The sequence below is a fragment of the Leguminivora glycinivorella genome, chromosome 16 (genome assembly GCF_023078275.1).
Source record: "Leguminivora glycinivorella isolate SPB_JAAS2020 chromosome 16, LegGlyc_1.1, whole genome shotgun sequence".
In the NCBI taxonomy this organism is placed as follows: domain Eukaryota; kingdom Metazoa; phylum Arthropoda; class Insecta; order Lepidoptera; family Tortricidae; genus Leguminivora; species Leguminivora glycinivorella.
This window is the reverse complement of record NC_062986.1, coordinates 53,452-79,743: the sequence shown is the minus strand read 5'-3', so window position 1 is coordinate 79,743 and position 26,292 is coordinate 53,452. Positions and strand designations below refer to the sequence as shown.

At 39.3% G+C, this 26,292-nt stretch overlaps 1 protein-coding gene across 3 annotated transcripts; it reads left to right on the top strand.

The window, feature by feature from the left end:
* On the top strand, positions 1-26,292 carry LOC125235008 (lachesin-like). 3 transcript variants are annotated; one of them, XM_048141458.1, is made up of 7 exons: positions 181-299; positions 23,007-23,171; positions 23,250-23,527; positions 23,619-23,696; positions 23,792-24,010; positions 24,285-24,498; positions 25,603-26,292. In XM_048141458.1, the coding sequence occupies exons 2-7, from the start codon at positions 23,072-23,074 to the stop codon at positions 25,734-25,736; spliced, it is 1,023 nt and encodes a 340-aa protein (XP_047997415.1). In that variant the 5' UTR covers positions 181-299; positions 23,007-23,071; the 3' UTR covers positions 25,737-26,292. The 3 variants fall into 3 exon arrangements, with proteins under 3 accessions (XP_047997416.1, XP_047997415.1, XP_047997414.1); XM_048141457.1 differs by having other exon boundaries at positions 194-560; XM_048141459.1 differs by lacking the exon at positions 25,603-26,292 and having other exon boundaries at positions 1-299; positions 23,013-23,171; positions 24,285-24,426.

Sequence of the window (26,292 nt, the reverse complement as noted above, 5' to 3'; positions counted from 1 at the left end):
ACTGAGCTTTACTATTTAACATCGTTTACAGCAAGGTGTCGCCGTGAAGTAGTCGCAAGGATTGTTATGCCGCGGTCAAAGGGTCGCACTCGCACCGCACAATGGTTCTCTGGGCCCGGGCAGCGCGCGGGGCGGGTGGCGGCGCGGGTGGCGGGGCGACGGGGTCCGGCAGTCTGCCGCGCGCCGTCGGCGGGAGCGCACGCCGCACGGACGCGTCCCTCGCACGAACACGCCGGTTGCGTCACCAGTGCAGCGCGGACGCGGACCATGCGAGCCGCCTCCACCCGCATGAACGCCACGTGTGTGCACTTCTTACATTACTTTCAACTTTGTTTAATGCAACCGTTGCCCGAAATATTTCATGTATTTATAAAAGTTACATACTTGACTCGTTGACTTTCGCGGCACAATCTAGTTCAATTACTTACAGACTGTACACACGTGTTTGTCGAGTGTATTCTTTGCTTAATATTAACAGAGTGAAGGATTCTAGGATCACCCCATAAAATTCGAAAGGAGTAACACATCTGCAACTGCAAATACCTATTCATCGGCTAACGGTGACTGCTCATCGTCAGACTACTGTGTTAATTTATAATAATATTTCGATTCCATTGAATTCATTAACCCAGCTGTAAGATTAGGTACATACCCACACCATCAATAAATGGCATTGCAGCTCACTGTATGCAAAATACAGATCAGGAATGCAAAAAGGCCGTGACTTAAGCATTAGCTTTAAAGTTTTGGTGCGGGTCACATCACACAGCACTGACGTACAACGGTGGCCGTCTGTTGGTGGCGGCCAGCTCGCGGTCGCGGTCGCGGCCCACACTCCGCACAAACTCCGGCCTGCCCGCTCGGCTGTGACCGGAAACTTTGGGCACAACTAGTGGGACACATGTTTTTGTTTCTCATTGATTGCGCGATCGAACTTCGCAGACGACCCGCGGGAGAAGTTAGTGTAGTTGTTATTTCTTTATGTCTACATAATTATAAACATATGAGGCCATAGCTCACAGGTGTATATCCAAACTCTCAAATAAAAACTTTTCGATAAGTTGGATAAGTATAAGTTTTTTTAAACGAGAGTACAAAACGTTTAAAAATTGGAACACGCAGATATGTATGTAGATAGATTGAATATCTATTTGTATAGCCTCTTGAAACATGTCGTTAGTGAATAGAACAAAACCTGCAGGATGTGGTGCGGAGGAGGGACGGAGCCGGCACATGTTCATGACGTGGCACTGGCATTGTTCGGGCCCGGGGTCCCCGGGGAGCAGCGCCTGTCTCAGCGCTGATAGCGGAGATACAACGAGATTGCTTGACTAGTTACACAGCAAGATGTCGGTGAATATTAGGAAGTACGCATTCGTCCACTGTCTTCGCCATCTTCTTGAGTTTTCACAGACGAACCACGTTTGAATGATATTCTTGATTCCGTTAAAATCGTCACTTTTAACAGTGGCGTATCCGATCCATATCATCAATTTTAAACCTATAAAACTTTTTCGCGGCGCAACAGCTACGAGTATAAAAGTAAACATAAAGAGCAAAAACTATCTAATTTATAGAAGACAGTTCACATTATAAGTACTTATATCACTTGATATAATAATGACATGACGAATTGGAGCAATGCCAATGTTTACGAGCTAGGAATTGTACCATGACGACTATTAGCCCAATCAATAAAAAGGTATTGAGGGAAATGCTTGGGGACACAATTTTTGACCCTGTTGCTTTGTTGGGACTAGTTAGGAGATAAACATATCAAAAGTCCTGGGCCATAGCTCTTGAGCCGGGGAGGGAGGGAGGGGTTAAAAGGTCCCTTTTTTCGGTTTTCTTTTTAAAAGAAATCTCTAAAACTATTCGTCTAAGCGACATGACTTATTCTACGATATAAAAAAAGCTGAATAAATTTGCTACATGTTGTACTTAGTAAGTTTTTCAATATCTTGGATAGTTTTCGAGATATCCGCTTTTGAATATTGGCGCTAATATGAATATTGAGTTCAACTTCAGCTAGTTTTTCTCCCAGGACATTTAACATTATATGATATTTGCGGTTAAGGCTCGTTAATGTGTACAAATCGTGAAAGTCAAAATCGGCGAAAACCCCTAATCAATGTAAAATGTGTCAAAATCCTGTAAACTGTGTGTATTACTAGAAAACTAATTAAAACTAAGTGCATGGTCGTAGAAAAAGTATTGTATGCAATGTTGTTTAACCGAGTCAAAAAATACTCGAGCAGTCTTTATGAACACTTCGCCTTAAATTGCTACCCACGCCACTCGCCTTTTTCGACATCTCTAAAACAACGATTGCATAAAATACTATGTATAACTTGCTATAACATAACATAACTTGACATACGAATGGCACTTAAGTTTGTTCGTGTTAACTTAGCTTTGTAACGCAATAACTACATAACGTACTCTAAAAGATCAGAATATCTAGTTTGCGAAGTTTTGTTGCCAATATTTGTATTAGCTATTATATATAATCCCTAAATTTTCTGCAGTATTCTCTTGTAAGCGTCGGAATTTTCCAATATTTTAGCAATATTCGCTGGAGATTATCGCGAGCACAATATATCCAAGTTTTCCAATTACATTAGGGCGTTAATGAAAGTGTGGCAAATCAAGAAAAGCGTTGCAGTATAAAGTTTCACACAAAGAGTGCTGAAGTTTCCGACGGCGGCGGCCGCGGCGTCAGTTGATCAGTGTGCACCCGCTATTGATTCATCGACGTTCTTCCCTCAACTCGCCAAACTGACTACTGAAATTACAGTAGATCGTTTTCCCGACTTTTCCCTTACAGGGACATCTTCTGCACACAGTCGATCAGTCATCGCTCAAAATAAGAAACACATACATAGTATACTTTGTACCTACCTACACCGTGTGACTTCCGTTAAAAGGAAAGAACACAGATAATTTCTTAGGTCACATAAAATTAATTTCTGTGAGTAACTTAACTACTGTCTTAACTCTTACTGTTATTGAGTTCTTTAGAGATAAATATAATTTATTTTTCAAGTAGGCATATTATAATACTTTTATTGTTTGTAGTTTTTTTTTTTTTTTAATATAATTTAAGGTATTTACTGTTTTTTTTTAATTTAATTTGATGACGTATTGGATTTATCTGTAATGTCATTGAAATATGTTTTCAAATAAATAAATGAATAATGCGCTTATGAATGTCAAATAAAACGACACCGGCTATAAACATTTTTTTTTTCACCACACCAGCTGATAAAGACTCTCATGATCAGTGATCGGATTCGGGGGTGCCATTTCGCGGGATTTCGGTGCGTAAGCTGAATATGGATATAGCTTTTAGCCTCGGGATTCCATATAACATGTTTAAGTTTATGTTGAGTTTAGAAATGTTATAAATGTATAATTTAACAATTTGCTAGCATAGAATATTGCATTAACGAAATATGAAGTAGGTTCACTAGTTTTGGCATTTATGCAAACAAAAACAACAAACATGTCGTATATTTTGGTATGCGCTGTTGCCTTTCAAATCCTCCTTGCAATTAACCTTACCTGACTCGGCAAATTTTAACGTGACGTCCAAAGCAGACTGGTACAATTGACTACTAAATGAATATTTTAAATCATAAACGTTTAATAAATAAAATTAATGTTTTTTGATGTTAATTACAGGTAGTATTTTCGTGTTGGTTTGGTGATAAATTTTGTGTTTCACTCGGTGGCAAAATTTATGTAACAGCTTGTGCTAATATTGATATCCAAGCAAACGAAATTTTCCAATATTGGAAGGTTCTAGAAGTGGAATCTTGTGCGATTGTCAGCACACCAATACGTCTGTTTGCCATTGTAGAACAAATAACTGTTAATAAATCACTACTTTTTGTGTAATTTATTTTGGTGTGCCGTCAGATACTTGACAAAGGCCGGCTTTAAAGTCTTAATCATATATGTATAAGTCATACCTATTAATTCTTACTCAGCATCAAATGGTCTCGTCTCACACATTCTTAAAATATTCGACTGATCAGTTATCTAGCGAACGTTTGTATAAACCATCATCGCAGTAGTTTATATTTACCTAGCAATTCAGAGATCAAATTCTTAAATCCGCAATCCACAGGCTTCGTCAGGTAAAACACATACCCATTATTAGCTCATTATTACTAAAACTTCGTCAAAAAACCAATTTAATCGGCATGAAAGACAAATTACTAATTTCTGGATGCTATTGTCGCTATATTAAAAGTCAGTTAAAACAATGGATTCATTTTAAATAAATTCATAGTCTAAAAAAAATCACAATTTAAAATTACGCAATTTGGTACGAAATGATAGATATATTTATCCATACTTTATGTTATAAACGGGAAAGTGTGTGTGTCTGTTTGTTTGTCCGTCTTTCACGGCACAAGGAGCGACGAATTAACGAGATTTTTTAATGGAGATAGTTGAAGGGATGGAGAGTGACATATTTAGGCTACTTTTTGTCTCTTTCTAACGCGAGCGAAGCCGCGGGCAAAAGCTAGTTTTTAATACAGTTGCTCAAAAGTGCCCGTTTTTTGGCTGTTTAGCGTGCGAGAAGTTGGATTTTACGAACTAGTGCGTAAAAAGTATGCGTTCCATGTTACGACTACTTACCGAGCTGTGTTAATATTAGTCTACTTTACTAAGACGGAATAAAACTATAAAAAATACTATTAAGGGATTAATATTTAAAACATTGATATTTCGTAGGTATGTGATTGTTTTTTTTTTGGGATAGGAGGCAAACGAGCAGACAGGTCGCCTGATGGTAAGCGATCACCGCCGCCCATGGACACCCGAAACACCAGAGGTGTTGGAGGTGCATTGCCGGCCTTTAAGATGGGTGTACGCTTTTACTTTGAAAAACAGGTGATAATGAGTCGTTTAAACAGAACATGAATGGAACGAAACGCGTCTTATGTCAAAGTAGAGGCGTCTTACCATGTTTTAAGTTAATGCAAATGTTCAAAATTCTTAATATTTTAAGCGATTTGTCATAATTATTTTATGTTATTTGCAATACATCGAGACATAAATGGGTTGATTGAATTAAAATGTAGGTATATATTAGACAATCGTCCCAAACCGTAAATTTTTATGTAATGCTTATGTTTTTATGGCAAACAATGAAATAAATACGTTGTGTTGGATGAAAAGCAAAATCTACACGCAAGTTTAACAGCTTCAAAGATACGCCTTTGAATTGTCAAAAAATGCGTCAATGTCAATGCAAAAATAAAATTGAGAGCGGATTCTTTATCAATCTTCAATAGTTTTATTCAGTTGTAGTACTGTATTCAAGAACGTCATTCGTCACACGTGCGAGAATGTCGTTCTTCTCGCACTAATAACGAAAGGTTTCGTGAAACGCTACAGGTTCGAGCACCAAGTTATGAAAAATCACGAAACGCCTCGAGGATTGGAAACATAATTCAATATCGGAGCGGGGTCGAGCTAATAGTTTTTCATTGGCTGAAATATAATCCTAGCCGTCGGGCGGCGGGCGGCAGGTACGGGCTCGTAAAAAACGCATCAATCTCGGCGCCGGACCCTCTGCGGCCATCCATCACCCGCCCCCCCCCCCGCGCTCACTACCCGCGCGGTAACCCTTCATGTCGCGCCACTTAAGACGCTCGCTAATGTCTCCCCCGCCTCGAGTCGCTCGTGTCGTGTCCTCTGAATCTCGTTCATATTCACGCAGCATTCCACGCACGACGCACGACGTGTGAATCCTTATCATTTGTACGAGTAGAGCAGCCGCCGCTGACATTCCCGAGCCGGCTTATATTCGTCTCAGCGCTTATCTCTATTTTAATTTGGCGACCTCACGACCTTTTCATTTGTCACAACTGTTTGAATTCAAAGGTCAGAGGTATAAGGTTGCACAAATAGCTATTTTGAGGCTCGGTCGGTACCTACCTAGCAGTAGATTACATGAGAGTTTTTAAGAAACATTTATTCGTAGCCACTAATCACCATTGCTGAGCAGCAATTGGGAGCGCAAAGGTAGGTCGTATGGTACATTGGTACATATGCAGCTACATACTTTATACTTATTTATTCATAAAACCAATTTATATGTCAAAATTATAATCTTATACCTTTAAACGAGCAATTCTTGTATATTTATTTATTTATATACAACGTGTTTCCGGTATCACTCAAAACCTCAGACACCCCAACTGATTTTTATTTTTTTAAACTCATCTAGAGTATTCATCTTTTAATCTGATGGTTACTTTTTTTTAAATTGAATTTTTAATTTTCTGTACAGCTCTACTTGACTTTTAGCTCTACACTCAATAAAATAATTGCTAACTACCATCATAAACCATAAGACTATTTTCCCCTCACTAGCTCGGAAACACGTGTTTTGTCCTTTAGTACTAGCGGGTAAAAACGCATTTTATCCACTAGTGGGTAAAGTAATTTGACCTTGAATAAAGTCAAATTAACTGCTTTATAATTGATAAAAGTAGGTGAATCTAGTAATAAAGATGATTTACCACCCGTGGAACTACTGGAAGCAGTGATAAACGCATTTTTTGCGTTGTAGTTTCCTCGCTATAGTGAAGGGAAAAGTTTTGTGTTACACTCGGGTGCAAATGTATTTTACTTCTCGTGTGTTAAAAAACTCGCAAGTTCAGGATTCTATTCTCGAACCACTCGCTTCGCTCGTGGTTCAACTATAGAATCCTTTCACTTGCTCGTTTTTCAATTCCACACTCGGCGTTAAAATACAACTTTGCCCCCTTGTATAACAAATAACTATTATTTGTGTACGTTACTGCAACGACATAAGGTTTTCCAATACACAGCTAAGATGTCACTGTAAAACACTTTAAAGCTTTGTCACAGTAAACTTCAAATTGGACAGGTAATCGCAGTAAGCAAATTTAAACCCAATATTCAAAAAGACAAGATTTTAATTAGGTACGAGTTCAATTTGTTATGACTTATGATGAACATTAAGATTAAACTGACAAAGAACGTCAAACTCGTAGCGGAAAAAATAATCATCCAAGTAACCAGCCAGTATTAATACCCCTAAATACTGAAAAAGGTAAACAACCTCTAGCAATGCGATATACACAATGTTGTATTACGAGTACAATAGAATGGGCACGTAAAAAATAACTAATAATACTAATTTAAATAAAAATATTACCCCCATCAAGATATAGCTCAATCGATTCTACTCTCGATTCTGAACAAACTGTTTTCAGGTTTTTAGTGTTAAGTGAAACACGGTGTATATACCGACGATCTCGGAAACCGCTCTAACGATTTCGCTGAAAATTGTTAAGTAGGGGTGAAAAATCGATCTAGCTTAGCCTTAGACCCCGGAAAACGCTAACGAGTTTTCATGCGTTTTTCTTTCGCGTTAGTAAACGCAAAATATGGTCGTTAATTTCGCCGACCGCGCATCGGCTGGGCGTAGCTCAGCCGTAAGAGGTCGGTCTAATGTTCGCAAGCACAACGCAGGTGTCAGGGTTTCGAATCCCGGCCAGAAATAAAGTTTTTGTTTTTTTTGTATTTCTAAGAGTTTTTTTTATCTAGAGAATATAATAAAATAGAACCGAGCGAAACTCGGTCGCCCAGATATTATAAACTTAAAATTAAACTTACAGGTAAGTACATGACTTAGTTTAAATAAGATAATTAATTAAGTACAACAACACAGCTATGAGTACGAGGTATGTACGAGATCGAAACGAGCACTATACAATCCAGTGAAAGTTTGGCTAAAGATGTTTTCTAAATGAATCGGTGCACAGACTCACTGGGACTTCATTGAATTTAAATGAAAATAACAGCATTTCACTAATGTAGGCATGCAACCCAAATACCCAATGAGTGACGTGTTATTGTTGCGTGACGTGACGCTTGGTGAGTGTCGTGACCCGCTCGCTCGCGGGCACTCTGTACCGTTACCATGGGCTGCCCAAGTGAGAGCCGTATTACTTTACTTAGAAAGTGAGTGAGTTTACGTTTGTTTACATTATATTGTACCTAACTTCACTCCAAAGAAGCTGCTTCTGTCCCTTTCTAAGTTTATGAATAAACGGAGAAAGAACTATAGACGAATGCTACGCCTCTGGTGTTTACGCGATGGAACTAAAATCATAAGTAAATGTAATTTACCCAGGGAGAATAGAGGGTAAGGAGGAAAATCTGTCGAAGTAGAACAGTCGCAAAAATGCCTTGTAATTGAGGTTACAAATCTCTCATGTCTTGCTCAATGATCAGCGACGTGACATGACATTAGACGTTCTATTCTACAACAAGTCAAGATGTAGTCCCGTGGTAGTGCGCTGACTTCGTATGCAGATGTTCTCAGGTTCGATCCTGTCAGCGTTCTTTTTGATTTTTTTTTAATTTTCATTTTGTGTATTTTAATTGTGTTTAATTATTGTTTTATTAATAAAAATGTCAACTTAAGCCCTTTTACATTGTTTGCCCCATCTTAGGATTCTTAGGTAATGTTGTAAGTCTTGCGAATGAAATTTCGAAAAGTTGTAACAAAACAAAATATTTTTTGATATTAAAATTATAAAATATGCCGCGTAGTGACGGGTTAAGGATTTCATCACCCCCTTTCTTCCCGTGGGTGTCGTAGAAGGCGACAGTGGGATATGGGTTAAATTGTGGCGTAGGCGAGAGGCTGGCAACCTGTCACTGTAATGTTACAATTTCGTTTTCATTCAACCCCTTATTTGCCAAAAGTGGCATTGGAACTTGAGTAGTTTCATGTGCTCTGCCTACCCCTTCATGGGATACTGGCGTGATTGTATGTATGTATGTATGTAAAAATATAAAATAATCCAGGAAAAGATATTATGCAGTAGAAAAAATAAAAAAGCTCTTATCAGGATTTGCACCCGGGACCTCTTGCTCCGTAGGCGGGGTCACTACCGAGAAGGCTAAGGATTGTCAAACCCTTATGTACCTGCTATTCCAGTGCCAACTATCTTTTCTTTTATATGTGCACTTCTGATACTTAAAGCTTTCGCTCCTTACCTCTAATCTCCATAAATTTACCTATCGAAATCTGTCAATATAGGGTCTACTGCGAATTCTGAAACATACGCATTGAGGGACTCTTCCTCTTTCACTTCATACTGATAAGAGTAAAAGAGACGCATGTCCACATTTCGATAACCGGTATTCGGTAGTAGGCCTCAAACCATAGGCCAAGTCATTCTGACGTGACATTTCTGTCAACTTAAGTATACAAAAATCACACGGAATTTTCACAATTATTTTTGCAGTTTTAAATAAAATTATGACTAACATATTGTATTAATTTATAATATTACGTGAAATTCATCATAAACCAGTGAACAAATCAAATAAGGTAATGAGTTATTTTTTGCCATAATTTTGTACTATTTACAGTTGAGATGATTATATTGCTCAAAGTAGTTTTTGGTTTCAGAAAGATGATGGAGGCTATTATTGAAATCAATATTTCCGAACAAACCCGTATGGTATTCAGTCAACATGGAAGATAGTTCAATTAATATGAATACTGTGGCACTGTGGCAGATACGCTACTCATTACCTTCGGAAGCAGTACCAATTTATAGGTGTTTTTGTTCCGCGATGCACTTAATGGTATTATTGGCCATGATCATCACAGGTATATGTATAGAAGTGCTCCAATAAAGGAAGGAACCTCAACTCCAAAAAAATAATCCTGTTACTAAAATAAAGTATTTCATTAATTGACTTTGTTTATTTGTGATGTTCTCGAGTAGTAAAGAAATAGAAATATTTTATTTGCAGAAAAAGGGTACATAGCACCTTATATAGAATTAGCTTTTGCCGGCGGCTTCACCCACGTAATAAAAGAATCCTTATTCAAACATGTACAAAAAATAAATTTTTCATTTGGATCCGTAGGTTTCTATGCAGACGTTTGTCTGCGTTTTTTCGATTACTCATATTACTATTGTCTTTAAAGAAATGCTTGCAATGATTGTAGAAATGTTACACAGCGACCACAGCGTAGGTAGTAGGTACGAGTAGATATGTATTCTAAATGCACTGGGGAGACTACATACAACAGAACTCACATAGCCCGTATCTCGACACTATTGTCGGTGGGTAAAAAGTACTTTCTCGCATTATCGCTTACAATTACCGCTTGCCGACCGATTAACCCTATCCCTATCCCTATCCCTAACCCTATCCCTATCCCTATCCCTATCCCTATCCCTATCCCTATCCCTATCCCTATTAGAGTTTGTTCCCGGGAAATACCGGTATCTACCGAAAATACCGGGAATTCCCGGGATTTCCAGCCAAGCAAAGAACCGAGAAATCAACTTGAAGGCTCTTTTAAAATATCCAAAATTATACCCTGTAATTTATGAATTTATTATGCACACTATTGGCGCTTTGTAAATAATTTAGTAATTGTTCAAAAATACTGCTTTTCATTCATAAAACATTGTTTTGTGTAGTTACTAAATAGTCATAAGTTTAGCATTTCAATATGTGCAATTATTACTTTTATGTTTAACATGGTAATTGTTATTCCTGTTATTTGTATGTTGTATTAAATATTGTATGTTTGAGCTGATGGCCAAGTTGCCAATGCTCCCAATAAATTAAAAAAATTAGCTTTGACAATTTTGACACAAGGACTTAGCTGAAATGTCAATCGTTGACGCTAGACGCCGATCGAAATTCAGTATAGCTCTGTCACGTCAATACGGAAAAGTGATAGAGATAGCTAAGCTACGATAACGATGTTATCATAATCGTTTGTGCATTTGGCTACGTGCCCCGCCTTAAAATGGGATATAATTTTTAGTTGTTTCAAAATTCTTTTCACTATGCTCTCACTTTTGTATCAAATTATAATCTTCATATACATCACATAATGGCCTTCAAAAGTTCCATACCTTACCTTAGACTTTGTCGTTATGTCGATGTCGTTGTAATTGATGTTTGATATGTACGGAAACGCTGAATTTTAGGTTTTAAGTTTTCGTTTCCTGCCTAGCCTGTTACTCAAAAATATCACAAAATAAACAAAGTCACAGAATGATATAGATACTTTATTTCAGTAATAGGATAATTTTTTTGAAGTTTTCTCCTTTGGTTCACTTCTAATAATATATACCCACGAGATATGGTGTTATGGTGACTATGGATGGGTACACGTATTGTGCATTGAGGAACAAAAATGCCTATGAATTGGTACTGCCTGCTGCTGTAGGTAATCAGTTGATTCGTTACTGCCTCATTCCTTATCAATTTGAACAATCTTCTACGTTGGGTTTGCTGAATACCATACGGCTTGCATGGAAATATTGTTTTCAATAATAACTTCTTTTTCTGAAAGCAAGCAATATAATCATCTCAACTGTAGCTAAACAGTACAAAATGATGAATAAATATAACTCATTACCTTTGTAAAAGTATCAAACACTGGTTTCATCACTGGTTTATCTTTGAATCGAACTACTGACTAACTGCTACATTTAAGCTGTTCTTGAATTTCACGTAATATTATAAATTAATACATATTAGTCATAATTGTATTTAAAATTGCAAATATAATCGTGAAAATGTTGTGGGATTGTTATATAATTTGACAGTAATGACACATCACAGTGAATTGGTGGTTTACTTTTACGCTATTGACTGTCAATGATTACTCACGTAAAGTATTGAGTTTTCACTAGAGACTGTCAAATAGTTCTGGTTCTATTGACTTCATACAGTTAGAAAGAGAGCGCCTTAGCTGTAAAGTTAGGAACGTATTGAAAACTCGGAGTAAATACGTTAATAACTTATGGTACCGATGAAAATTTTAGTACGTGAGCGTTTCCGCTTGGAGCGCTGTTCAGTTTTTCCATACATTTTCTGTAACTCTCACTGAAAACGTAACGTATTTTTTAACTCAAAAAAGTCATGGTAAGGCTACTGGTCGCCGTGACGCGTCCCGCGCCCGCCGCCGCCGCCGCCGCCGCCGCCCGGCACGCTACCGACATGACGGATGGAGATATCACGCCGGCACAATATCAACTCATATTGATGACAGGCGGGAGTGACATTTCCATACTTACTTGGGTAGTGTATTTCATCAGCCGGTCGTAAAAATCTTAATCAATATATTGTCTGAAGACTTTGAGAGATGTATTCTATGTGAACAATCTAAACGATCACATATCTATTATGAAATGAAGTAATCGTGGATAGTCGAAATTCTAAATAACTTTATACACGGTGCGCCGACCGGCGTGGCGTACGCAGCCGGTCATTATTGCCACGCCGCCGCCGCCAATCATTTCACCGGCGTGAGATCGGCGTGAATTTAACTCCTAATTTTGATTTCTTTTGTGTTACTTAAACTGTAGATGTTGTGCGCCGATTACAAAATGATCGGCGTATATGCCAAAAATCTGCGGCGGCGGCGTGTTTTCGGCGTGAATTTAGCGTGACCTTGAATTTCATATGTCTTATATAAAGAATATATTTTAAATATTGTTATATCTATTTCTTGAAAATTTGATCAATATGTACGTACGTTACGTATACTTTTATATAAACTGTAATTTATATAACACATGTAAATGAACACGGGATAGAAAAAAATACTGATTACCCTAATAATTATCAGCTGATAGCACAAAATCTTTTTTGATCAATGTTGGCTTCCATTAATGGACTTATTTTCTAAATGACCATGAATCTTCAAGGCATTACTTTTTTGACGTGAAACGTTAGGTGAATGTCTTTAAAAACCCGTAGTAGAGTGACCGGACCGAAAACCAGGTGTAACGAAAAGTGTTATGGCGCGGTGGCTTATATCTCTGTAACTATAATACCTACATAGATAATTTTAATATGACCGTATAGGGGAAAGTAGCCATTACTCGGACATACATAATTTGCTAATACAGATGGCGCCACTTTTATGGTAAAAGCGTTGAATTCGGGCCAAAAATGACGTTTTTTGTAGTGTTTGTTCAGCAATTACTTACAAAAATTGTATTGTGCTGTATAATAAAATGGTATTGTTAGATAGATCTAGTGCTGAACTATCGAAATATTATAAAAAACTTACATATTTATTTATGACGAGCTGGAAAAATTCAATAATGTGGCAATTTTTACAAAAAAATGGCGATTGTTCATATTTGAGGACGTCGTATGCAAAAATTAAAGCATAAAACTGTCAAAAACTACTTAAAACGCTAATATTAACTAATAAGGATTAAAATAAATATACATTATCTATAGTAAAACTTATTCATCTTATCAAATGATGCATTAGAAACTATGGCGGCGGCAACGGCTGCCAATGTACTGAAACTTGTTGGCAATCGTGACTCTTTCGATTCGTTTGAGGCAATCGTATGGGAAAATTAAAGCATAAAACAATCAAAAATTATTAAAGATTAACTAATAAAGATCACAATAAATATACATTTTCTATAGTAAAACATATTCATCTCCTCAAATATGCATTAGAATGTATGGCGCCGCCGTCGCATATAACATACCGAAGCAATCTTGTTTCTTCCGATTCGTTTAAGGCCACCGTTTGAAAAATTAAAGCATGTAACCGTAAAAAAATACTTAAAATACTAACACTAACTAACAAGGATTACAATAAATATACTTTTTCTATAGTAAAACATATTCATCTCCTCAAATAAGTATTAGAATATATGGCGCCGGCGGCCGCATATAAAATACCGAAGAAATGTTGTCTGTTAAGATTCGTGTAAGGCCATCGTATGCAAAATTTAAAACATTAAACTGCCGCGAAATACTTTTATTACTAAGATCAAACAATAATGATTCATTGTAGTTCAAATTCAGTAAGTAACATATTAACATTCTCAAATAATGCATCAGAATCTGTAGCGGCGCGGCGGCAGTAAATGGAACCGGCAGCGGTTGCTTGAGAATTTGGTCTTTTTAATGGGTGTCGAAAACTTATAGTTGTAAATATACAAAAATACTCAAATGTGTATATTGGAAGATACCTTCCATAGAACGAACCTATTAGCGTCAAAGTCCTCAAACTAATTGTAAGACTAGCTATGTACTAATTGTACTATGAGTGCCAGCGACTAGGGTGTGCAAACCGGTTAACCGGTTAACCGAAAAACCGGTTAACCGAGACTTTTTGGCCTCTGTTAAAAACCGGTTTTTATAGTCACTAACCGGTTAATAACCGAAACTGTATTTATTTCTCAAAATTTGGAAAATTAGGCATTAAAAGGTTCAAAAATACGTAATTATTTAATGTTTTGTTATAATAAAGATTTATTCATTACTTTTCATTGACAACATTATTATCTGTAATGATTTTATTTTAAAAATTAGTCCGAGTCTACTCAATTATACATTTTATACAATACAATAGAGTCCGGTTAGTATATTACGACTCCGCATATAGACCTAACGTCCAACCTCTTACAACGACATAAGCACAGGTATTTATTTGGTTTTCGTATGTGATAGTATGAAAGTACATCCGTTTATTACGACTCCGATTTTAACGATCAGCCGCTTTTTACGACACATTTACGACGCATTTTACACAGAATCCGTCCGTCAAGTCCGGTTGCAACGACAAGCGACAAAGTTTTTAGTTTTACTAGTAAATTGAGGAACCAAAGCTACTTCCACCCGAGCACGGTCCCCTGTCTTGCCTACAACAAGTAGCAAGATTACATTGTGGCCATGTAACTTTTTGGAGCATTGCTTTTAAAATTTTAACAATTTTTTCGCCTCGGGTCTAATCTTATAAGCTAAATAGAACCCAATTTGTATTCTTCGATTGCGTATAAACCAGCTTTACTTACAAATGATGAGCAGCACGCATACTAAAAAGGACTTTTCTAACTAAACAAGTCACAATAAAATAAGGTATTAATACTATGATAATAATACCCTGTAAATAAAACCTATTGATTGAAATGTTTTAGTAATAGAGATGTAGATATTACTTTATTAAAAGAAATGAAATACGTTTTGTACGACATCCGATTAGTACGACGTAATATCAGCGGTCCCTTGAGCGTCGTTGTAACCGGAGTCTACCGTATATTTCAAACTATATTTTTTAAAAGAAAGGTAAAATGGAGATCTTAGTTTTCTTACATCAATTGCTTGTATTACTAGGGGCTCTGGGAGCTGTAGACCTTGCGACATGCCTAGAAAACGCAAAACTGACGAATCACATTCAAACCACACAATCCTTTTTTAGCAATTTCCGCATTTACCAAATTTCCAAAAACTGGACAAAAATGATCTTCATCGTGCAAGTAATACCTGCTACGATATCATCAACATCAGAATTCTTAAAGGTAATGGTAATTATTGCGTAGTACGGCCATTTACTAAAAATCCTCAAAACCGGTTAATAACCGGTTAACCGGTTTTGAAGAAAAAGTCTCGGTTATTAACCGGTTTTTTAAGTTAACCGGTTTTTGCATACCCTACCAGCGACATTATACGTACCTACTACTGACACTTAGACGACTGGTCTGGCGTAGTTTATAGTATCCTGCCTGCTAAGCCGCGGCGCGCGGTCTTGGGTTCGAATCCCGGTAAGGGCATATAATTGTGTAATGAACACATATAGGTATTTGTTCCTGAGTCATGGATGTTTTCTGTATAATAAGTATGTATATCGTCGCCTAGCACCCATGGTGCAGCTTTGCTTAGTTTGGGGCTAGGTTGATCTGTGTAAGGTATTTATTTATATGTACCTAGGTCTTGTCTTTTGTTTACCTTTTGTGTTTTCACGCGAGGCTGCAGGCCGAGCTGTAGATAGATAGTGCTCCCACGCGGAATACATTTTACACATTTTAATTATTGTTCTGCCTGAGAGCACTGTCTGTCCGCAGCTCGGCCTGCGCCCTCGCGTGCTTGAGAGCGCATCGGGGACGCTCCGGGCCTTCGGCCCTACGCAGAGCTCGGCCTTCGGCCTTCGCTGGGTTTCGAAGCTCAGCGTCTGGCCTCCGGCCCGCCGCTTCGCTTTTTAGACACTTTCATTATTGCTCTGTGTGGGAGCACTATCTGTCCGCAGCTCAGCCTGCGGCCTCGCGTGCTTGTGAGCGACTTGGGGACGCTCCGGACCTTTGGCACTACGCGGAGCTCGGCCTTCGGCCTTCGCTGAGTTTCTGAGCTTAGCGTTGGGCCTCTGGCCCGCCGCTTCGCTTTTTAGACACTTTTATGATTGCTCTGTGTGGGGGCACTATCTGTCCGCAGCTCGGCCTGCGGCCTCGCGTGCTTGGGAGCGCTTCGGGGATGCTCCGGGCCTTCGGCCTTCGCTAGGTTTCGAAGCTCAACGTCGGGCCTCCGGCCCGCCGCTTCGCCCTTTTAGACACTTTTATCATTGCTCTGTGTGGGGGCACTATCTGTCCGCAGCTCGGCCTGCGGCCTCGCGTGCTTGGGAGCGCCTCGGGGACGCTCCGGGCCTTCGGCCCTACGCGGAGCTTGGCCTTCGGCTTCGCTTTTTACACACAATTACGTCCCCTCCTCAACAGCGGTGGTCCACACCAACGTTTCACGTTATCCATTACGGCTGTGTCCCTGACGTAGCCTACCTTAATTTTTTTTATAAGGACCTTAGGAAGCTGATAAAGAAGCGTTGGATCACACATCGGAGGAGCACACATCTTCAGCACAACCACAGGGATTCCATCGTGCCCGGTCATTTTATGACTGTCGAGAAAAAATATTAAGTATAATAACGAGACACTAGTTGCTTTTTGATGATCTATAAACGAGGATAGTTAATTTTTTTTTTTTTTTTTAATTTATTTAGAACACAAACAGTCACATAAACAAAATGAGTTGGTGTACTACAATGTAGGTACTAAGTAATTTGGATAAAAAAAGACCTGGAGGTTCATTACTGAATATAAAGATTGTTAACATACTAACAAAATTAGGTATGTAAGCTAATAGGTAAGGGGGCGTCCATTAATCGCGTCATACGTTTTTGGCTTATTTTAGACCCCCCCCTCCCCCATGGTGATCTTTGGTGATATTTTCAGGACCCCCTCCCCCCCTGGCCAATATGACGTGTAATTTTTTGGCAACTTAAGTAGACTTTTTTCCAACCCACGAATCAACCAAATCTTGGCGCGAAATTCAAATTTTCTATGAGAATTAAACCTTTGGCCCCTCATTTTTAAGGTTCCGTACCTCAAAAAGGAAACCACTGAACCGAAACAACTGAACCAATTAACTTGTTTGGCACACATATGTAAACTTGTGAACCAAAGACGGGCATGTAATTTAAATAAAATAAAAAACAACTATAGGGGCCACTTTTGGGGAGTAAAAGTAAAAATTAGAAATCAAAGTTTTTTGAAATAGTTTTTTAGCGTGTAACATATCAAATGAAAGAGCGTTAATTGGGCCCCACTTTTTTTTATTTGGAGTTTTTTATCTGCTTTTCACTCAGAATCGCGAGCTCTTTCAATCCTAATAGGAGTAAAAAGTGTCCCAAGGTTTTTCTCTATTCCGTTACCATTTTTTCATACATTTTGTATGGCGGTAACGGACTGGAAGGTCTAAAAAAAAAGGAAATCTTGAGACATTTTTAGGGTTCCGTAGTCAACTAGGAACCCTTAGGGACAGGCCACACTTAAGAGACGCATGTCCTGAGGTGCGGAACGGACGTCCGCGCCCCGCCGCCTGGGGGCGCGTCTTACGTGACTTACGTCCTTCCTATACAAAATGTACTGAGGAGACGTTTTTTGAATTACATTCAGGCGGCGTGGTGGAGACGTCCGTTGCGCGCCGCAAGACATGCGTCTTATGAGTGTGGATGGTAGCTTATAGTTTCGCCATGTCTATCTGTCCGTCCGTCCGCGGATAATCTCAGTGACCGTTAGCACTAGAAAGCTGAAATTTGGTACCAATATGTATGTCAATCACGCCGACAAAGTGGTAAAATAAAAAGTTGAAAAAAATGTTTTGTTAGGGTACCCCCCCCCCCCCACATGTAAAGTGGGGACTGATTTTTTTTTTCATTCCAATCCCAACGTGTGATATATTGTTGGATAGGTATTTTAAAATGAATAAGGGTTTACTAAAATCGTTTTTTGATAATATTAATATTTTCGGAAATAATCGCTCCTTAAGGAAAAAAATGTGGGGGACACAACCCCCTCTAACTTTTGAACCATATGTTTAAAAAATATGAAAAAAAATCACAAAAGTAGAACTTTATAAAGACTTTCTAGGAAAATTATTTTGAACTTAATAGGTTCAGTAGTTTTTGAGAAAAATACGTAAAACTACGGAACCCTACACTGAGCGTGGCCCGACACGCTCTTGGCCGGTTTTTCTCCTATTACGATCAAAAAGACCTCGCGATTCTGAATATGAATCGCGTAAAAAATACCCATGTTACAAAAAAAGTGGGGTGGACAACATTAAAAAAAAATGGCCCTTATACGTACATACATACAATCACGCCTGTATCCAATAAAGGGGTAGGCAGAGCACATGAAACTACTTAAGCTTCAGGGCCACTGTTGGCAAATAAGAAAAATTAAACACTCTTGGCAAACTAAAAAAATCTTTGAGAATTAAAAATAACCGACTGCACACAGCTCTTTTTTTCTCACTTGATGGTCTCATCGGAAGATCAGCGCTGGAAGTCACCAGCAACACGCTGAGATGAGGCCATTTCGTGGCACTTCATTCCTTTCTGTTTGTGTTGTAATGTGTAATTAACTAATTAATCTTGACTGTGTTCACGAATAAATTATATTATATTTCTATTCTGTTCTCTTTGCACTGCACAACGCAAGTTCTTACTGTAAAAGTTGATATAAAAATAGCTCAGAAATGTTTTTTTCTTTACGTTAGTGTAACAAAAAAAATACACGTGATATGTTCCTAACCCCCCACCCCCCCATGGTGATATTTGGTGATTTTTTCATGACCCCCTCCCCCCCTATGCAGTATGACGCGATTAATGGACGCCCCCTAAGCAAAAGAAATCATGAACAGTAGGTAATACTTAAGAAATTTTACAGTCATTAGACTAAATACTAAATACATTTTCTTTACTACGATCGGATACAATTATAATTAATTTAATTAGAGGAGGTAAATATTAGTTACTCATATTAAACCGAACAAAAATGTACACTTAGGTATTTTATTTGTAATACTAGTGTTTTTAAATCTAAATCTAAAACACTTTTCGCTTGAGTAAAATTTTCAAACTACACAAAGAAGTGTTAAAAGGATCAATGTCAAATAGATACTTATTATAATAACTAGGGACTCGTCTGAAAAAAGTGTGCTTTGAGTAATTTTTACGAGCAAAACTAATATGAAATAGAGATCTAGGACGTAGGGGGTGTCGCGGACAACTGAAAGTAATTAAGTCTAAAAGGTTCGGACACTTTATCACGCCTTTAAGAATTTTAAATAAAAACATTGCATCTAAATAATGCCTACGACTACTAAGGGAAGGGACACAAAAATGCTTTGCAGCAGACGAAGTTCGTTCGAAATAATTACCAGTTCTGTAACACAGAGACTTGAGAAAAATATTTTGGATCCTTTCCAGTCGATCAATATGGACCTGGTACTGCGGCGTCCAGACAACGCAACCAAACTCCAAAATGCTCCTAACAAACGAATAAAATAATAGTTTATAAGTGTTGGGCCGCCTGAAGGGCTGGCCAATCCTAAGAATCATACCTAATCTTTTATACGCTCGATTACAGATATTATCAATATGTAAATTGTAATTTAATTGTGAATCCAGAGTAACACCCAAATCTCTGACTGAGGATACCCGAGTTATATTATTCCCTGAAAACGTATAATTAAAAATGAGAGGATCGTGTTTACGATTAAAGCTTATTACGTAACATTTTTCAGTATTTAAAAAAAGATGATTTTCAGAACAATAACGGGAAAAGTTATCAAGATCGTGCTGTAATGCATGGCAATCTGCCTCCGAGGATACAGTTTTGTATATTTTAGTATCGTCAGCGTAGACGAGATGTTCAGAGTTCCGGAAACAGGTTGCCATGTCATTAACATATAAGATAAAAAATAGCGGACCTAGATGAGACCCCTGAGGTAAATTATGTCCGATAACGGCCATCATCGCCATCAAAACAGCGTTTTATTCTGATAAATAATAAGTAATTGTTATTTTTTTTTGGATGCTTATAACTCTGAAAGTAGGCGAAATCCAGAAAAGTTTATACGACATTCTACTCTTCTAATGTGATGAGGAGTACGCTGCTGAAATTATTCGGTTTCCTCATGTTACACTCATTCTTGCCGGGTAGTTGTCGCGAAATCGTAATAATTATTGATCAATCCTAAATCATTTGCTTTATTATAAAACTGTGCTTCTGTTTTATATGTATGTATTTTATAGTATAAATTTCACCTGTTAAACGAACAGTCACCAGCATAAATAAGTGATGATTTCTGTACCTTGTCATATTAACGTCTTGTTTGAAATGTCATACGAAATTGTCAAACGATTAAAAGCGACAAGGTACAGAAATCATCACATCTTTTTGCCGGTGACTGAACAACGAAATACAAATATAATGACTTAATACAATAAATTATTCAATTATAGAAACACAACGAAGCTTACTACTAAGCTAAACTAAAAACTACTTTCTAAATCCGCTCAGCACCTCTTCAGGTGCAAAGGAGCCCATCACACTCGCCGCGTTGCCACGTTGAACAGCGGTGGACAACTCTTGCACCAGGAGTGACCCTGAGCGAGGGTCATGACCTCATGACCATACTCCCTCAGCTTTTTACTCGCATTGCCAATATGATGTAGGTACTACAGAAGCTCTGTATTACGTAGGTAGGTCGTTTATACAGCAAAAACGTACCTTCACGCATCGATCAGAAATCGAAGATTATTGATGAAATACTCCTAAGGTACCGTGAATAAGGGGTGCGTATCGATCGATATAACTTTTTTGATATATTTTTAGTCGTTATAACGATCATTTGATATAATATAATTATTTAAAAAAATAATTTATGATAAAAAAATTGGTTGTCTGTAAAGTCGGTTTACGGACGGTAGTTTGACGTGATAACGTTAAACATTACAGTAGTATAGACAGGGGCGGCGCACTCCGCGATTCTATCGCCGGCCGCCGCGCTACAAAGTACATGCTGGGGGCCGCGAGTTCGCGGCCTACTCAGGGGTGGCGCGCGGCGCGTTTTCACGGAACTCACGTTCCCACTTTCTATTGTTACTTTACGTCGCGAGATTTTTTAAGCTTCTTTTAAAGTGAATGGTTTTGATATAATTATTGAATCATATAACAACAAATAATATACTAACAAATGGTATAATTCTTATTTAATATAATGAACATTTTTTCGAATAACATTTATTATAACATACTTTGAGTATAATGCTTATTTCCGATAATAAATAAATCGTATAACGCAAATTCTTTCTAAAGCACAGAATAAAAAAAGTACAATAAATTAGATCTATCATTTACCAGAAAAGTAGATTAGGTTCTAACTGTGACCCTTAAACATATGTACTGCTATCAGAAAAGTAGGTTAGGTTAGGTTAGAACTGTGATCCCTTCAAAAAAAGGATAAAATTAATTCATGAAATGTTTTATACTGTTTGCTAGTTATATCATACTAATCGTATATCAATAGATAGTTATACCATATAACGGTTATTATAAATAAGTGTTATACGAAATAATGGTTATACAAAATAAAAGTAGATATTTTTTGTAGTTATACCAAATGTTAATTATGTCATATGAGTGATTATATCCTTTAAATATATACCAAATGTTGTTATATCAAATGTTACTATACCAAAAGAAGTTATACCAATCATTACACACCCGTGAATAAGGGGGTTAGTTCGTAGCAGGCAACTCGTACTCGCTAACCGGAGCAACGTGAAAATGCGCATGATTTATTATTATGTGTTGGTGTTGATTTTCTCACGTTGATCTCGCTCGCGGGCCCTACGAGGGGGGGGGGCGCAGCCTGTGAAAGATGGACCCTGGATGAGCTCCCCGCGGGGGCCGGCGGGCCCTGGAAATGAACCGGCGGGGGACACGTGTCATGGGATTTATTCATATTATCCTTTCAACCGTTCCCACGTCTGTGTCAGCATTAAAATTAATACCCGAGTAGGTACGGTAAAGCGTACCCGTTTATGCGGTTCATGTGCCCATATCAAATTGTTCATAAGTGTATGCAATAATTCTGTGACTTTACAGTAGGTACCACAGATGTCATATATACCATAGATCAAGCAAACGTATCTACTTAGCGTGTCAAATGAACTCAGTGAAATCCACTGAGTTGTCCGTCTTTACTCGCAGCTTGCAGCTTTCGGGCGTCAATTTTTGTAAGTTGAAGTCAACCAAAACATAAAAAATGCCTCGTTACGTGATATTCAATTGCAACAACACAAAAATTATGAACAATCAAGAGCCTGAGACATATTTAAAATTACAGGCAAGAATCAACTTCAGTACAAAATTTGACACGCTCGGCCCCTATACAAATATATGAATTTGTTTCTTCTATCTAAATTAAGTTCTGTGGTAGGTACCGTTCTTTAGTAAGTCAAACCACTCTTGATGTCATACGAAAACATAATGAAAGCTATTTGACTAGATAACTGAAAGATGTGACTTCGATATTGATTCACCTCCAAATTGAAATATTCATATTCAAATGAAAGTCACACGATGCTCTTAACGCGATAAGATACTTGTAGCGCTTATATGTAGTATGTAACATTTAAATGTAATGTTTTTGGTATTTGTAAACCTGGTAAAGTCCATATATCCTCAATGCGATTTACGAAAGGGTCTAGGTAACTAATGGCTTTACACATGACATGATATTTATAGTTAGGTATGGTGTTGCTGGCACTTAGGTGAATTTGATTAAGTTTATGTTAATGTTGTTTGCAGGAGTAGTGTTGTGGGCGCGCGGCGGGTGCAGGTGCAGGTGGCGCGGCAGTAGCGGCGCGAGCGCGATGCGCGGCGCACGCCCCCCGGCGCCGGCGCTGCTGCTGCTGGCGGCGCTGCTGGCGGCCGCCGGCCCCGCGCCCGACTCGCCGCAGGCTGTCAGAATACGTATGCATCTACACAATACCACTAATATATGTATACAAGCTACCTACCCACATAGGCTTAAACAAACGTGTTGTGCAGGTGCTGCCCGCGCCAGCTGGGAGGTGTCGCCGAGCCCGCCGGGCGTGGAGAGCGTGGGCGTGCCGCTGGACGCGCTGGAGGGCGCGCTGGACGCGCCGGACGCGCTGGACGCGGCGCTGGGCGCGGAGGAGGCGCCGGCGTGGCGCGAGCTGTGGTACGCCTCGCTCGAGGCGCGGCGCCGGCAGCCCGTGCTCAACGCCTCGCGCGAGGACGTGCTCGCGCAGCTCGGCTCCACCGCCTTCCTGCACTGCCCCGTGCGACACCTCGGCGAGCGAGGGGTGAGTCTCCTGGCTTTCAGTGGGTGACTAATGTTGCCCCTTTATATTAGTGCGAGAATAGCAAGGTTCTCAATACTTGTGCTCGTTGCAGATCTCGTGGGTGCGGAGACGAGACTGGCACATCATCAGCTCCGGCCTCTTCATGTATACGAATGACGAGCGCTTCCAGGTACGAAAACGAGTTATGCAAATATGCCATGCCAAAGTACTTTAAGAGTTATGTATCGTCGGCCAAATGATATGAATGTTTCCAATGTGTTGCAGGTGTTGCACAGCGAGGGCTCCGACGACTGGACGCTGCAGATCAAGTTCGTGCAGAAGCGCGACAACGGCACGTACGAGTGCCAGGTGTCGACGGCGGCGGGCCCGCTGGCGCGGCTCGTGGCGCTGCACGTGCTCGTGCCCGAGGCCTTCATCCTCGGCGCCGACGAGCACCACGTCGACGCCGGCTCCACCATCAGCCTCGTCTGCATCATAGAGAAGGTACCGTTTTTGAAGAGTCAACAGTGCGTTTTGCTTGTAAAATTTTACAATAACCTTCGCCATCACAATTGAACACTTTTAGTACCTACGTTTTATTTTATATGGAGTTCTTGTAAACTTTTCGAATATCTGAATATTTTTGTCTGTGTCTATCTCCCTGTCGCTTTTAGCTACGAACAAACCCAGACTGTAAATAGAAATGCGAGTACGTTCTCCACGTCGGGTGCGGGTGTCGGGTGGTGGTGATGTTAATATTGATTGACGATGTTTCCAGAGCCCGGTGCCGCCGCAGTACGTGTTCTGGTACCACAACGAGCGCATGATCAACTACGACCTGGCGCGCGGCGTGGCGGTGGCCACGGCGCCGGGCGCGCGCACGCAGTCCGCGCTCACCATCCGCGACGCCGCCCCCCACCACTCCGGCAACTACTCCTGCCGCGCGCCCAACACCGAGCCCGCCAACATCTACGTCTACGTCTCACAAGGCAGTAAGTTCAACACACACTTCTTAACTTCTTACAGTTTGTTACTCCAACCCAACCGCACTCTCAAATGATACTTACGTACTTGTTTAAGTAATAAAACCGCCTTCAAAAATAAGCGCGTTACAAAACACGGAGAAACTAAAAAGCCAAAAATAATAAACCTTTCAATTCAGATTTCTTATCATATTGCAATAAGCTAAACATCCAAATTATAAACAAATCAATTATTTTTGTAGTCGGTACCAGACCTATTCGTCGCCTTGCTATTGCCTGTTTGCCCCACCCAACCATACACAGGCTGGTACCGACTCCAAAAATAATTGATTTGTTTATAATTTGGATGTTTAGCTTATTGCAATATGATAAGAAATCTGAATTGAAAGGTTTATTATTTTTGGCTTTTTAGTTTCTCCGTGTTTTGTAACGCGCTTATTTTTGAAGGCGGTTTTATTTTTTGTTAAAAAGTTTATTTATTTGTTTATTTTTAGTGGTTCCTAGTGATATTATATGTATCAGTCCGAATACATGTACAGTAGTGAAAGAATTATCCTTTAACTCCTAACCATTGAGGAGTTGACCTTCCATCATCAGCTCAGTTGATTTTTAGTGGTTCCTAGTGATATTATATGTATCAGTCCGAATACATGTACAGTAGTGAAAGAATTATCCTTAAACTCCTAACCATTGAGGAGTTGACCTTCCATCATCAGCTCAGCCACATAAAATTATTACCATCAGACGTAAATACTGGTGTACCTTTGAAAAATAGACTAAAAACATTACATGTGCCTATAACATTTGAAGAGTTCCCTCGATTTCTCCAGGATCCCATCATCAGACCCTGACTTGGTGCCAATGGGACCATCTCGGGGTTATACCGGTTCGATCAAAAAAAAAATTTTGAAAATCGGTCCACGATTCTTGGAGATATCAAGTAACATACATACAAAAAAAAAAAAAAAACATTCAGTCGAATTGAGAACCTCCTCCTTTTTTGAAGTCGGTTAAAAACAAATCCTAAAATACCTACAGGATAGGAGCTTTAGAAATGTGTTAGGTATGAGTATGGTATGAGCGTGTAGCTACTCGTATTGTTGCGTGTTGCAGGCGACAAGATGGCGGCGACGTTGTCGCGGTCGGGCGGCGGCGGCGCGCGGCGGCGGGCGCCGGCGCACGCGCACGCGCACGCGGCCGCGCTGCTGCCGCTGTTGGCCGCTCTCGCCGCAGGCATGCGCGGGTGAAACTCGCGCAGCCACCCCACCGCTACTTACATTCAATCAACTGTGTTAACATTCGTGTTGTCAACGACGACTTGTCCGGTATTTGTATTCATTGAAGAGTTTATCTAGGTAGTCTGTAAATATAAAAGAGATCGGAGGTGTAAATAATTATATTCATTCCGGTAATTCTATTTCGTTGGTAGATAGGTAAGTGTTATCTACCTACGTGTACATATTAATGTTAAGACTTTGATCGTATCACTGCAGTCAGTTTCTGAGTGCTATATTATTAGTTTTTTATTATGTTGAAAGTGCCAACTGTCTACATAGATCGATGCGGATCATCCGAGAAGCGATACAATGTTTTAATGGAGCACTTTGAACGTAATGAATGACGTCAGCAGTTACCATAACAACGAGGTAGGGCGAGCAGCGAGCTCGCGCCCGCGTGACGTGACCCACGTCTCGTCTCGTGGTCTTCCTGCGTGTCACCACAACTATAACTTACTTATACAACAAGAATTTCTCAAATCTGTCGCCTTCCATAGATTTATACCTTACAACAATAAATTATTAC

Bases quoted from the DNA above. Each gene is read 5' to 3' on its own strand.
- LOC125235008 (XM_048141458.1), top strand. From the start codon at position 23,072: ATGCGCGGCGCACGCCCCCCGGCGCCGGCGCTGCTGCTGCTGGCGGCG. The intron at 23,528-23,618 runs GTGAGTCTCCTG...TGCTCGTTGCAG, and splicing joins GACACCTCGGCGAGCGAGGG to ATCTCGTGGGTGCGGAGACG. The intron at 23,697-23,791 runs GTACGAAAACGA...AATGTGTTGCAG, and splicing joins CGAATGACGAGCGCTTCCAG to GTGTTGCACAGCGAGGGCTC.